Source organism: Hylobates moloch, unplaced genomic scaffold (assembly GCF_009828535.3).
Source record: "Hylobates moloch isolate HMO894 unplaced genomic scaffold, HMol_V3 SCAFFOLD_5, whole genome shotgun sequence".
Taxonomy (NCBI): domain Eukaryota; kingdom Metazoa; phylum Chordata; class Mammalia; order Primates; family Hylobatidae; genus Hylobates; species Hylobates moloch.
Genome location: NW_026652280.1, coordinates 68,596,565 through 68,610,556, shown reverse-complemented (window position 1 = coordinate 68,610,556; position 13,992 = coordinate 68,596,565). Strand labels below are relative to the sequence as shown.

The 13,992-nt window shown below is 41.0% G+C and overlaps 1 protein-coding gene across 1 annotated transcript in view; it reads right to left on the bottom strand.

Annotated features, from left to right (window-relative positions):
- Positions 1-13,992, bottom strand: part of RAB31 (RAB31, member RAS oncogene family) — a 163,316-nt gene that overhangs the window by 67,136 nt on the left and 82,188 nt on the right. Inside the window, exon 3 of the mRNA XM_032152818.2 lies at positions 3,954-4,035. Within this exon, the coding sequence (XP_032008709.1) occupies positions 3,954-4,035 (82 nt within the window). The remainder of the gene's footprint in view (positions 1-3,953; positions 4,036-13,992) is intronic.

Sequence of the window (13,992 nt, the reverse complement as noted above, 5' to 3'; positions counted from 1 at the left end):
ATAGCTTAGCTCCCGCTTATGAGTGAGAATATACGATGTTTAGTTTTCTATTCCTGAGTTACTTCATTTAGAATAATGGTCTCCAATCGCATCCAGGTTGCTGTGAATGTCATTATTTAGTTCCTTTTTATGGCTGAGTAGTATTCAATAGTATTGTACGGTGTATAGATATACCACATTTTCTTTACCCACTCATTGATTGATGGGGATTTGGGCTGGTTCCATATTTTTACAATTGCAAATTGTGCTGCAATAAACATGCATGTGCAAGTATCTTTTCTGTGTAATGACTTCTTTTCCTCTGGGTAGATAGCAGGAGTGGGACTGCTGAATCAAATGGTAGATCTATTTTTAGTTCTTTAAGGAATCGCCATGCTGTTTTCCATAGTGGTTATACTAGTTTACGATCCCATCAAGAGTGTAAAACTGTTTCCTTTTCACCACATCCACGCCAACATCTACTATATTTTGATTTTTTGATTATGGTCATTCTTAAAGAGTAAGGCCGTATCGTATTGTGGTTTTGATTTTCATTTCCCTGATAATTAGTGATGTTGAGCATTTTTTCATGTTCATTGGCCGTTTGCATAAATTCTTCTGAGAAGTGTCTATTCTTGTCCTTAAACCACATTTTGATGGGATTGTTTGTTTTGTTCTTGCTGATTTTGTTGAGTTCCATGTAGATCTGGATATTAGTCCTTTGTCAGATGTATGGATTGTGAAGACTTTCTCCCACTCTGTGGATTGTCTGTTTACTCTGCAGATTATTTCTTTTGCTGTGCAGAAGCTTTTTAGTTTAATTAAGTCCCATCTATTTATCTTTTTCTTTGTTGCATTTGCTTTTGGGTTTTTGGTCATGATTCCTTTGTCTAAGGCAATGTCTTGAAGGGCTTCTCCAATGTTATCTTCTAGAGTTTTATGGCTTCAGGTCTTAGATTTAAGTCTTTGATCCATCTTGCATTGATTTTTGTATAGGGTGAGAGATGAGAATCCAGTTTCATTCTCCTACATGTGGCTTGCCAATTTTCCCAGCACCATTTGTTGAATAGGATGTCCATTTCCCACTTTATGTTTTTGTTTGTTTTGTCAAAGATCAGTTGACTGTAAGTATTTGGCTTATTTCTGGGTTCTCTATTCTGTTCCATTGGTCTATACGCCTATTTTTATACCAGTACCATGCTGTTTTGATGACTATGCCCTTATAGTATAGTTTGAGGTCGGGTAATGTGATGCCTCCAGATTCATTCTTTTTGCTTAGTCTTGCTTTGGCTATGCAGGCTCTTTTTTGGTTCCATATGAATTTTAGGATTTTTTTTTCTGGTTCTGTGAAGAATGACGATGGTTGCTTTTTTTGTTTTTTTGTTTTTTGTTTTTTGTTTTTTTGAGACAGAGTCTCTCTCTGTCACCCAGGCTGGAGTACAGTGGCATGATCTCAGCTCACTGCAACCTCCACCTCCCGGGTTCAAGTGATTCTTCTGCCTCAGCCTCCCAAGTAGTTGGGACTACAGGCATGTGCCACCACGCCTGACTAATTTTTGTATTTTTAGTAGAGACAAGGTTTCACCATATTGGCCAGGCTGGTCTCGAACTCCTGACCTCATGATCCACTCAACCTCGGCCTCCCAAAGTGCTGGGATTACAGGCATGAGCCACCGCGCCCAGCCTGAATGATGGTGTTATTTTGATGGGAATTGCATTGAATTTGTAGACTGCTTCTGGCAGTATGGTCATTTTCACAATATTGATTCTACCCATCCATGAGCAGAGGATGTGTTTCCATTTGTTTGTGTCTATGTCTATGATTTCTTTCAGCAGTGTTTTAAAAATGTTTTAATCTACAAATATGGGAACTTTTGTTTTAAAAGGGAATTTAGATAAAATGAAAATTATATAAATTACCACTTGATTAGTCAGGAGATGATAATGAAAATTATAGATTATCCTGAATCCTGGATTCTTCCTTTTAGAAAGACAATAAGCAGATCAATAATTGAATTAAGTCCCCAAACAGTAGCTCACACCTGTAATTCCAGCACTTTGGAAGGCCAAGGCAGAAGGACTGCTTGAGCCCAGGAGTTCAAGACCAGCCTGGGCAACATCGCAAGACCTTGTCTCTACAAAAAAAATTTAAAAATTACCCCAGAGTGGTGGTGAGCACCTGTGGTCCCTGATACTCGGGAGGCTGAGGTGAGCTGTGATTGCACCACTGCACTCCAGCCTGGGTGACAGAGCAAGACTCTGTCTCAAAATAAAGTGAATTAAATAATATATTGGAAGATGATAAGAACTGTGGAGAAAAATGAAGCAGGAAGTGAGTGGAGTAGGGCAAGAAAATGAGGTGGTGACATTTTAAACAGGGAGGTAGAGAAGGTGACATTTGAGTTTGGATCAGACAAGGGAAAATTCTACCAATTTTACTCCATAGTCATCAACTCTGATAATTTCAATCAAGCTAATAGCTCTTGGCTAAGACAAGGTATTGGTTATCTCTGCTTGGCTATCCGTTTCAACTTTTTTTTTTTTTTTTTTTTGCTGGAGTCTCGCTCTGTTGCCCAGGCTGGAGTGCAGTGGCGTGATCTCGGCTCACTGCAACCTCCGCCTCCTGGGTTCACGCCATTTTCCCGCCTCAGCCTCCTGAGTAGCTGGGACTACAGGCGCCCGCCACTATACCTGGCTAATTTTTTGTATTTTTAGTAGAGACGGGGTTTCACTGTGTTAGCCAGGATGGTCTCGATTTCCTGACCTCATGATCCGCCTGCCTCGGCCTCCCAAAGTGTTGGGATTACAGGCATGAGCCACCGCGTCTGGCCTCAACTTTTATGTTATGACTGACACCTGCAATCCCAGCACTTTGGGAGGCCAAGGTTGGAGGATTACTTGAGGCCAGGAGTTCAAGACCAGCTTGGGCAATGTAGCAAGACCCCTGGCTCTATAAAAGAAAAAAAAATCAGCCAGGTGCAGTGGCTTGTGCCTGTAGTCCCAGCTACTCAAGAAGCTGAGGCAGGAGGGTCTCTTGAGCCCAGGAGGTCAAGGGTGCAGTGAGCCATAATTGTGCCACTGCACTCCATCCTGGGAGACACAGCAAGACACAGCAACTTTTATAATATACGCTCTAGTTATTATGCAAGTATCCAGTAATAGACACTGTGTTAGTATTCGTCATTTTCCTTTTTTGAATCTAAAGGCATGACCTTCTAAAATATATAGTCTTCTCCGTAAGTATTTTCAGCAAAAAAAGAGAATTAGGAGTAAATGAGAAGTCATCCACTGTTTTGATAACCCAGCATCCATTGACCCATTTTTCCAGTAAGAGACCTCAGATTTTCCTTGGGGCGCTAAGCCTACTTGACTTCCAGACAACGTGGTTCAGGTGGGGCTGACACCAGCCCTTGCCTCTAGGGGTCAGTGTACTGCCAGGTCCCACCAGTAGGGGCACCAAACCCCCAGAACATGGTACCACCTGAAGTTCAGGAGTGGGCATGGGGCCTAAGGCAGGCCAATGAGAACTCGGAGGCACTAAGATGTATGTTCCCACTTGCAGAAAAGGTGCATGCTCACCCGGTAGTTGCTTTTAAAAAGGCTGAAGGTAGGTGTAGAGATGCTTTTGGGGCCATCCTTACCACCCTCGAGGTAAGGAGGGAGGGTGAGTCTGCCTAAAAATGAATCAAATCGAGAGTGCAACCACAATTGCACTAAATGGAAAGAAACAGAAATAAAGAGAGATGGGCACCTCTCACAACACATTTGGGGACCTGAACTCAGCCCCGCCTCACCCTAGGTACCCACTTAGACTTTTCACATAGCTAATGAGTACATTTTCTTTTTGCTTACATCATTTCAAGCTAGGTTTCTGTCACCTGCAACCAAGAGTCTTATCTAACGCAAACAAACCTTCAGAAGCTGATCTTATTTTCACTGGATCTTGTTTTCACCAAAAAACAGCATATACTCACCCGTTCCTGACCAGCAGTGTCCCAGATGAGGAACTTGTGAAGTTCATTTCCACAAGGCACAGTTTTGGTCATAAAAGATGCCCTGAAAAAAGAGAGTCAGCATCTCCACATTACTGCATTGTTTCTTCACAAAGATTCACAAATCAAACAAGTTAAATGCTACACCTCAGCAGGACCCCAAAAAGCCCTGGTCCTTGGGAACCACTAAGACGAGAAAAGGGCTAGAAGACTCATGACACCCAAAAGAAAATATTTCGCATTTTCTGTTAGTTCAACTGGGGGTTTTGAAACAAAACAAAACAAAGGTGGCATTCAAAAGACTGTTTCTGGCCGGGCACGGTGGTTCATGCCTGTAATCCCAGCACTTTGGGAGGCCAAGGTGAGCAGATTACGAAGTCAGGAGTTCAAGACCAGCCTGGCCAATATGGTGAAACCCCATCTCTCCTAAAAATACAAAAAATTAGCCAGGCCTGGTGGCGGTGTGGTGGCAGGCACCTGTAGTCCCAGCTACTTGGGAGGCTAAGGCAGGAGAATTGCTTGAAACCAGGAGGCAGAGGTTGCAGTGAGCCAGTGGCAGGAGAACATTGAACCAGGAGGTACAGGTGAAGTGAAACAATCCACAATTATCGGGTGGTGACAGACCAAATCTGTCTAAAAAGATTGTGTTTCTAAAACCAGATAGCTTCAATTATTAAAATACCCCCAGATCTCAGGAAAGGATAACCTTGGTTTTTAAAAACTTATTACAATAATTAAGAGTGAAAATAGCAGCTGGCATGTTGGCATGTAATGTTTTTGGTCTTACAATGGCATAAAGAAAAAGTTGTCTTACATATTTACTATGCTAATATGAATCCAACACTAGTAGCAACTAATAGAATACTATATCTAAGTCCCAACCTGCTTGCATAAATGCAAGGACGAAGATTGGCAGCTTAACACATATTTATGTTTTCTCTAAAAAAAGGAAGGATTTTTTTTCCTCCCTTCTAAGTCCAAAAAGAAAGGGTTTTAAAGCCTCAGTAGATCATGAAACACTGTTTTCTTTCTTGCATATTTCCTTTTAAAAAGCATTTTCTTTGTGCTCATGAACGGTATAAAAATACCAGGAATGTTCAATAGACTTGACTTTTATGACAGAAAGTTTCCTATTCATTAAAAAATAGCAAGCATCCCCAGTAGTGGGACAACCTGCTATGAGAGCCTCCTGAAGTGATGGAATAAGCAGTAGATACATCACCTATACAGCATTCTGGCCACAAAAGTTTAGTCTGAATTTAATTGTAAGAAAACAATCAGGCAAATGTCGAATGTGAAACATTCTGTAAGACAAGCCGGCCTGAATGCTTCAAATAAGTCAATGTCCTGAGAAGCAAACCAGAAAAATACAGGGAGATTCTTCTAGAATCTAGATTGACAGGAAAGAGATAAAACAACCAAATGCAATATATGAACCTTGGCTGGATCCCAGATTAGGGGGAAAACAGCTTTAAAATATATTTGGCAGTCCCTGGAGTGTGATGTTCCCCTTCCTGTGTCCATGAGTTCTCACTGTTCAAGTCTCACCTATGAATGAGAACATGCGGTGTTTGGTTTTTTTTCCTTGCGATAGTTTACTGAGAATGACGGGGACTGTTGTGGGGTGGGGGGAGGGGGGAGGGACAGCATTAGGAGATATACCTTATGCTAAATGACGAGTTAATGGGTGCAGCAAAACAACACGGCACATGGATACATATGTAACAAACCTGCACATTGTGCACATGTACCCTAAAACCTAAAGTATAATAATAAAATAAATAAATAAAATAAAATAAATAAAATACATTTGGCAGGTGTGGTGGCTCTTTTTTCTGTAATCCTAGCCCTTTGGGAAGCTGAAGCAGGACGATGGCTTGAGGCCAGGATTTCGAGACCAGCTTGGGCAACAGAGCAAGGCTCCTTCTTCACAAAAAAAAAAATTTTTTTTTTAAATCAGCTGAGCATTATGGCACAGCCTGTAGTTCTGGCAGCTCGGAAGACTGAGGCAGGACAGCTTGAACCCAGGAGTTTGAGGCTGGTAGTGAAGCGCCAAGATTGCCCCAGTGCATTGCAGTCTAGGTGACAGAGCGAGACCCTGTACCCCCTACCCCCACAAAAAGATATTTTAAGAACAACTTAAAAATTTTAAATTCACACTACATGCAAGATATTATCATTGATTGAAATTAATTTTGTAGGTATGATCATGGTGTTCTCATTATGTTCTTATTAGGAGATGGACCCTGGGGTTTTCGGGGTAAAGAGTCAGGGGTTCTTTACCTTACTTTCACATAGTCCAGCCTGGTCCACTAGCATTCATCATAGTAATATTTCCTCAGCCTCTAAATCATCTAAGAATAAGAGGCCAATTACAGAAGTCCCAAGTAGAAAAGTCTACTGCAATTCTCACGCTATTCCCACAAAAACCAAAGGCTAATAATAGTCAGAGAGTTCTAATTACCAACCTACAATTGCACTAAATGAAAATTATAAGTATTCTAAGTGACAAATCCAGTATTATCAAAACCACATCTATTCCCTTATTTCTTTAAAAGTGTTTAAAATGTATATCCAGACTACTGGGAAGACCTAATATATTCCAAAAATGTTAATATCTTTATTACTTTTGCCATTTTAAAAGCAACATATGCATTTAATAAAAAAGAAATTCAAAAAAACAAAAAGGAAATAAAAACCAATCGTATTTCACCACCCAGCCATAGTCAACTGCTAATAAATTGGTATATGTCCTTCCCAATTATTTTTATATGACTTTTAAAATGGGATTATTCATTCAGTTCTTTCTTTCCTTTTATTTTTAGCTGATAGACAATAATTATGCATCTTATGGGATACAGAGTGATATGTACATACATGTATGCAATGATCAAACCAGGGTAATTGGCATATTCATCACCTTGAGCATTTATCATTTCTTGATGTTGTGAACATCTAAAATCTTCTCTTCAAGCTTTTCGAAAATATACACTAAATTATTGTTAGCCTTATTCATCCTACAGTGCTACAGAACACTGGAATATTTTCCTCCCATCTAGCTATAACTTTGTAACTGTTAACCAACCTCTCCCTGTCCTTCCCTCCCCCAACCCTTCCCACCTTCTAATAACTACAATTCTACTCTACTTCTATGAGCTCTTTTTTTTTTTTAGCTTTTGCATATGAGTAGGAACATGTAGTATTTATCTTTCTGTGTCTGGATTATTTCACTTAACGAAATGTCCTCCAGGTTCATCCATGTTGCCATGAACGACAGGATTTCATTCTTTTTTATGGCTGAATAGTATTCCAATGTGTATATATACCATATTTTCTGTACCCATTAATTCGTTTTTGCTTTGTTTTGTTTTTTTGAGACAGGGTCTTACTCTGCCAACCAGGCTGGAGTGCAGTGGCGCAGCCTCAGCTCACTGCAACCTCTGTATCCCAGGTTCATGTGATTCTCCTGCCCCAGCCTCCCAAGTAGCTGGGATTACAGGCATGTGCCACCAGCTAATTTTTGTAATTTACTTTAGTAGAGATGGGGTTTCACCATGTTGGCCAGGCTGGTCTCAAACTCCTGACCTCAGGTGATCCACCCTCCTTGGCCTCCCAAAGTGCTGGGATTACAGGTGTGAGCCACCACGCCAGCCTCCATTCATTTGTTGATGGACACTTGGGTTGATTTCATAGCTTGGCTGTTGTGGATAGTGCAGCAATAAATCTGTGAGTGTGGGTATCCCTTTGATATACTGATTCACCCTCCTTTGCATAAATACCCAGTAGTAGAACTGCTGGATTGTATGGCAGTTCTATTTTTAGCTTTTTTGAGAAACCTCCATACTGTCTTCCATAATATCTGTACTAATGTACACAGTGCTTAATTTACCAACAGAGTACAAGAATTCCCTTTTCTCTTCACCTTTGCCAGCATTTGTTATTTTTTGTATTTTTAATGATAGCCATTCTAACTGGAGAGAGAAGATATCTTCCTGTGGTTTTTAATTTGCATTTTCCTGATGATAGTGATGTTGAGCAGTTTTCCATAAACTTGTTGGCCATTTGTATGTCTTCTTTTTAGAAATGTCTACTCAGATTCCTTGCCCAATTTAAATCATTTTATTTGGGTTTTCTTTGCTGTTGAGTTGTTTGAGTTGCTTGTATGTTCTGGATTTTCATCCCTTTTATTTCAAAGTTCAAGTTCAAAGTCATAAGTAGAAAAGTAGCCTTTTCAAGAAACTTCAAATAATTGAATAAAATATTTTAAAACCTGAAGGTAACTGGCCACAGCCCAACATCCTGGTAGCTTTGATAGATATCATGTCATGAGTTTTAACATATTTTGACTTGTAATTGTTCTGCAGTATGAAATGTTGAAAGTTAATCTTGGAGAACTAAAGACTGAGTCATTCCTCATCTGACTCCTCTGATGTTCTACAGTTTTGATCTTTGGGCGACAGCCTCAGCAGGCACATTACATTTCTGTGGTTTCATCAAAAATGCTTATTTCAATGTCTAGTGAGTGTGAAATCTGGATAAAGCCTCTCCTACATACATTACGGTTCTATGATTTTTCTTTAGTATGGACTCTCTGATGTCAATTAATGCTTGAACTCACGATGAAGGGTTTGCCATACTCATTGCGTTTGTAAGGATTCTCCCAAGAATGAATTATTGGATGTCATGGGGGAAGTGAATTGTGCATGAAGACCTTGCCACACTCATTTCATTTGGAAGGCTTCTCTCCAGTATGGACCACCTGATGGTAAGTGCTGACTGCACACTGAAGGCTTTGCCACACTCATTACACTTGTAAGGTTCTTCTCCAGTGTGAATTCTCCAATGTCTTGCAAGGTGTGAATTGCAACCGAAAACCTTGTCACATACATTACATTTGTAGAGTTTCTCTCCAGTATAAACTCTCTCCAATGATGTGCAAGGTTTTATTTTTGACTAATAACCCTGCTACATAAATCACATTTATGTCATTTCTCTCTGGGATGGATTATCTAATATACAGCATAGAGTGAGTCATGATTAAAGGTTTTGCCACACTCATTTCATTTGTAAGGTTTTTCCCTAATGTGTGCTTTCTGTTCTTGTGTAAGGAAGAATAGATTAAGTAAGTCCCATACTTGTTAGAAATATGGATTTGGGCTTAGAAGGAATTCTTTGGGGTGGTGAAACTGAGGAACCATTGCTGATAGACTTTTCAACTTGATGACATTCATAAATTTTCCCTTTAGCTTGAAATAGCTGCAGTTCAGGCAGATATGACTGAAAGCTTAATCCAAGCTGATTTTTAATAGGCTTATTGCCTGCATCCCTTGTATCAGGTTGGTCTCTTTTAGCAGTGAGATTTTTTTGAGGCACTCTTGTAACTGCTTTCATCACTTCTCCACTGACACTCAGAGTAGTGTCTATTTTTCTGGATTTCCCTGAAGCAAGTCTTCAATGTCATGGCTTCATGTCTTTCCAGTGACACTGTGTGGAATATTTCTCCTGTATTACTTTTCCCTTTGGGGGATAATTCCTTGATTGCACGTATAGGAAAGATATCCCTCCGAGAGAAGGAAGCAGAGTTCCCAGAAGCCAGATGTGTAGGGGATAACTCTCTAGAACCATGTTTTTCCTCTGCTCTCACACCACAACCATCAGCACAGAAGAGGACTTCTATGACCAAATCTGTGGGGGGTTCTCCCACCACCAGCAGCAGATACCAGCTAGGTGTCCTCCAATTCAATTCTGACACTCTCTCCCTGGAGATGCTGTCAGATCCCCAGGTTGAGGGCTCAGTACCCAAGACTGCTCCTCCACAGACACGAGTCCCAAGTCCGGGCCTCTAGAACTTCTGATCGACAGGCTTCAGGTTGGGGTTCCCACCGACCCCTCTTTGGGTTCGATTAATTTGCTACAGCGGCTCACAGAACCCAAGGAAACACTTATAGTGACCAGTTTCTCATAAAGGATATTGCAAAGGATACAGATGAAGAGACGCTTAGGGCAAGGTAAGCAGACAGGGACACAGAGCTGCCATGCCCTCCCTGGGCGCCACTCTCCAGGAACCTCAGCTCTCCAGAAGCGCCCTGAGCACTTTTAAGTTTTTATGGAGGCTTCATTACATAGGCATTTTCTTTTCTTTCTTTCTTTCTTTCTTTCTTGCTTGCTTGCTTTCTTTTCTTTTTTTGACAGAGGCTTCATTACATACGCATTCTCTTTTCTCTCTTTCTGTCTTTTTCTTTCTTTCCTTTCTCTTTCTTTCTTTCTTTTCTTTTCTTTTTTTGACAGAGGCTTCATTACATACGCATTCCCTTTTCTTTCTTTTCTCTCTTTCTCTCTTTCTTTCTTTCTCAGAGTCTGACTCTGTCACCCAGGCTAGAGTGCAGTCACATGATCTCGGCTCACTGCAACTGGGTTCAAGCGATTCTCCTGCCTCAGCCTCCTGAGTAGCTGAGATTACAGGGATGCACCACCACACCCGGCTAATTTTTGTAATTTTAGTAGAGAAGGGGTTTCACCATGTTGGTCAGGCTGGCCTCGAACCCCTGACTTCAAGTGATCCACCCACCTCGGCCTCCCAAAGTGTTGGGATTACAGGCGTGAGCCAATGTGCCCGACCTACACAGGCGTTCTTAATAATCTTGTAAAAATGTGATTGGACAAAAAGTGCATGATCAAAACCCAGCAAGGCCTGTGTGTTCAGGTTCTTCTTGGTCTCTCTGAGTAGCATCCTTCCTCTAGAAGATGGGGCAGGACTCTCTCTGGAAGGACCCACGATCAGATTAGAGTCCTGCCTTGGGCAGGTAAAAGGAGGACAGGAGAAGGTCAGACAGTGATTCTGTTTCCTGAGGCCTAAAGTGCCCCAAGATTATAACAAGGGTTTGGGAGTTAGGAGCCAGGAACCATAGGTGAAAACCTATATATATGCAAATATGACATATATACCATGACACCCTACCAGATGAAAGCTGTCCACCATGATAAGATCTTTGCATGTGTTTCTGTTTGAGCTGCAGCACCACTCTGATCACACCTTTGATACGTCCCCACTCTTTTGGCTTTCTTGCTATTTTCACTTGACTCTCCACTGTCCAGTGGTCTTTCCCTTGCTCCACCATGAAGATAATATTTGGGTCAGGAAGAGAATTTCCTGCCATGGAGACCTGGTTCCTGTAGCTCTCCAACATCAAGTCCCTGTATAGAGCATGCTGTGCAGGGTCCAAGCATTCCCACTCATCCTCAGAGAATTTTACGGCCACATCCCTGAAAGTCCAGCATCCTTGAGTAAGAGCTGTTCCCGACTCTTTTTCTTTCCTCTTCCTCCTCTTCCAGGCTTCTTCCCCAATAACATCGGTCTTTATGTCAATCACACTGCAGTGTGACCATCCCATGTGATCTGCTTCCGAGTTTGCAAGACGCTCTATTTTAACATAACTTTTGCTCTGAAAAGTGATCATACTCTATCTAAATTTTGCTTTTCCTCAACTTTATATATCCTGGAAATCTTTCCTTTTCTATGAATATAGATCAATATCATCTAAAATCGGCTGGGCACAGTGGCTCACACCTGTAATCCCAGCACTTTGGGAGGTTGAGGGGGGCTGATCACTTGAGGTCAGGAGTTCGAAACCAGCCTGGCCAACATGGCAAAACCACGTCTCTGTTAAAAATACAAAAATTACCCAGGTGTGGTGGCACGTGCCTGTAATCCCAGCTACGTCAGGGGCTAAGGCAGGAGAATCACTTGAGCCTAGGAATCAGAGGTTGCAGTGAACTGAGATCAGATCACTCCAGCCTGGGTGACAAAGCAAGACTATGTCTCAAAAAAAAAAAAAAAAAAAATCACCTAAAATCTTTCCATTTCTATGAATATACATCAATATCATCTAAAATGACTGAAGATCATACATCACGTTATGGAATTATTCAATACCCTAACGACGGACATTTTGGTTATCTATTGTTCACTATTACGACAATGATTCAGTGAATATCCTTATACTTACATCTTTGTGTCCCTGTACGACTATATCCTTAGACTTAATTTTTAAAAAGTAGAGCCGAGCATGGTGGCTGACACCTGTAATCTCAGCACTTTGGGAGGCCAAGGTGGCAGGATCACTTGAGACCAGGAGTTCAAGACCAGCCTGGGCAACATAGCAAGACCCCTGGCTCTACAAAAGAAAAAAAAATCAGCCAGGCACAGTGGCTTGTGCCCGTAGTCCCAGCTACTCAGGAAGCTGATGCAGGAGGATCCCTTGAGCCCAGGAGGTCAAGGATACAGTGAGCCATGATTGTGCCACTGCACTCCAGCCTGAGTGACACAGCAACTCTCTGTCTCTAAAAATATATAAATATATAAAAATATACAAATAAACAAATAAAACAAAAATAGATACACTCCACTTTTGCTACATGTGCCAAACTTAGTTTGTACCAACCTACATGTCCATAGTAGTGTACGAGATGGCTTTTCCTCAACCATTATCAATCTTTCAAATCTCTTTCATGTATTAGGTAGAAAATATCTTATTCTTATATTCATTATGCTTATCACAAGCTTAAACATCATTTTAACATTTATCGTTCACTTGCATTTTTCTTTGTAAAGGAATTTTTCTCGAGTTCATGACCTTGGCCCACTTTTCAACTGAGGTATTCATCCTTTTCTTATTCATTTTTTGAGTATTTTCCTCTAAACTTTTGTAGTAGTATATTTTAAATAATATTTTTCCAGTTTAACATTTGCCCTTTAACTTTGTTAATAGATTTTTTCATAAACTCATTTAAAAATTTTATTAGACAACTCTATCAAAATTTTGTTTTTGTGTATTTTGTTTTTGTTTTCACTTTTGATGTTAGTCAGATTTTCATTTATTCTTCAGTATATTCTAGGTGCTGGGATAAATAATACAGCAACCCTACTACCCTTAAAAAGTTCTCCTTAGGGTTAGAAAACAAAGTTCATGCCTTTAAAATCTTGGAAAAAATATAAAATATCCAGTCCAACCCCTCCACGGTGCAGGTAAGGGGGGGAAACCCAAATCCCAGAAGACTGCCTGGTTCCTGGTGAAAGAAGAGTGTAGTGGCCTAACCAGGAAGAGGAAGCAGAGGCCCTCGCTGCCAGACTCAATTACACAGCCCGTAAAGCCCCTCGGTTTCCTGTTCTGTGAAATGGGGCCAGTACCTACTCTGCATTAAACAGAAGCTGTTTGTAGGGACAAATAGGGAAATGGATAGCTGTGAAATTCCCCTTGGTTCACAGTGAGCTGTGAGGAGCAACTTTAATAATAGTAGGAAGGCACACCTCACACACACATATCCCTCTGTGCTCCTGATCTCTCACCACTAGGAGAAAGACTCTCAGTATTTGAAATGAGGACCACGACAATCGTTGCTTTTTTTGGTTGACTTGATCTGTTGTTGGTTTTTAAGTCTTTGCTAGCTTTTGATCTTAAGAACCTCATCCAGCCTAGGCAACAACACAGTGAGACCTCATCTCCACAAAAATAAAAAAATTTAATTAAAAACAAAAATTTAAAAACAGCCAGGTGTGGTGGCTCACACCTGTGGTCCCAGCTACTCAGGAGGCTAAGGTGGGAGGATCACTTGAGCCTGGGAGGTGGAGGCTGCAGTGAGCCATGATTGCGCCACTGCACTCCAGCCTGGGTGACAGAGCAAGACCCTGTCTCAAACAAACAAACAAATAAGAACCTCAGGCATCTTTTCTTCTATGTAGATTACCCTTCGAAGTGGTGGAGGAGGCGCACTGGCCCTGCTAAACTGACTTCATTATCTGTGGAAACCAAAATCTGGCAGAGAAGTTACACAATTTCCTTACAAAAGTTGAAATAAAAAGGGAGACACACACATACACACACACTCAAGATGTTAATGCAATCTGCTTGAATAGCAGAGCCAAGGTTTTTCAGTGTGAGTCAGAGAGGCCATAAGAATTAACTCTTTTAATGCTGAAGCAATGGCATTTTACAGCCCATGATGTTTTGCCAATGGTCGTGTG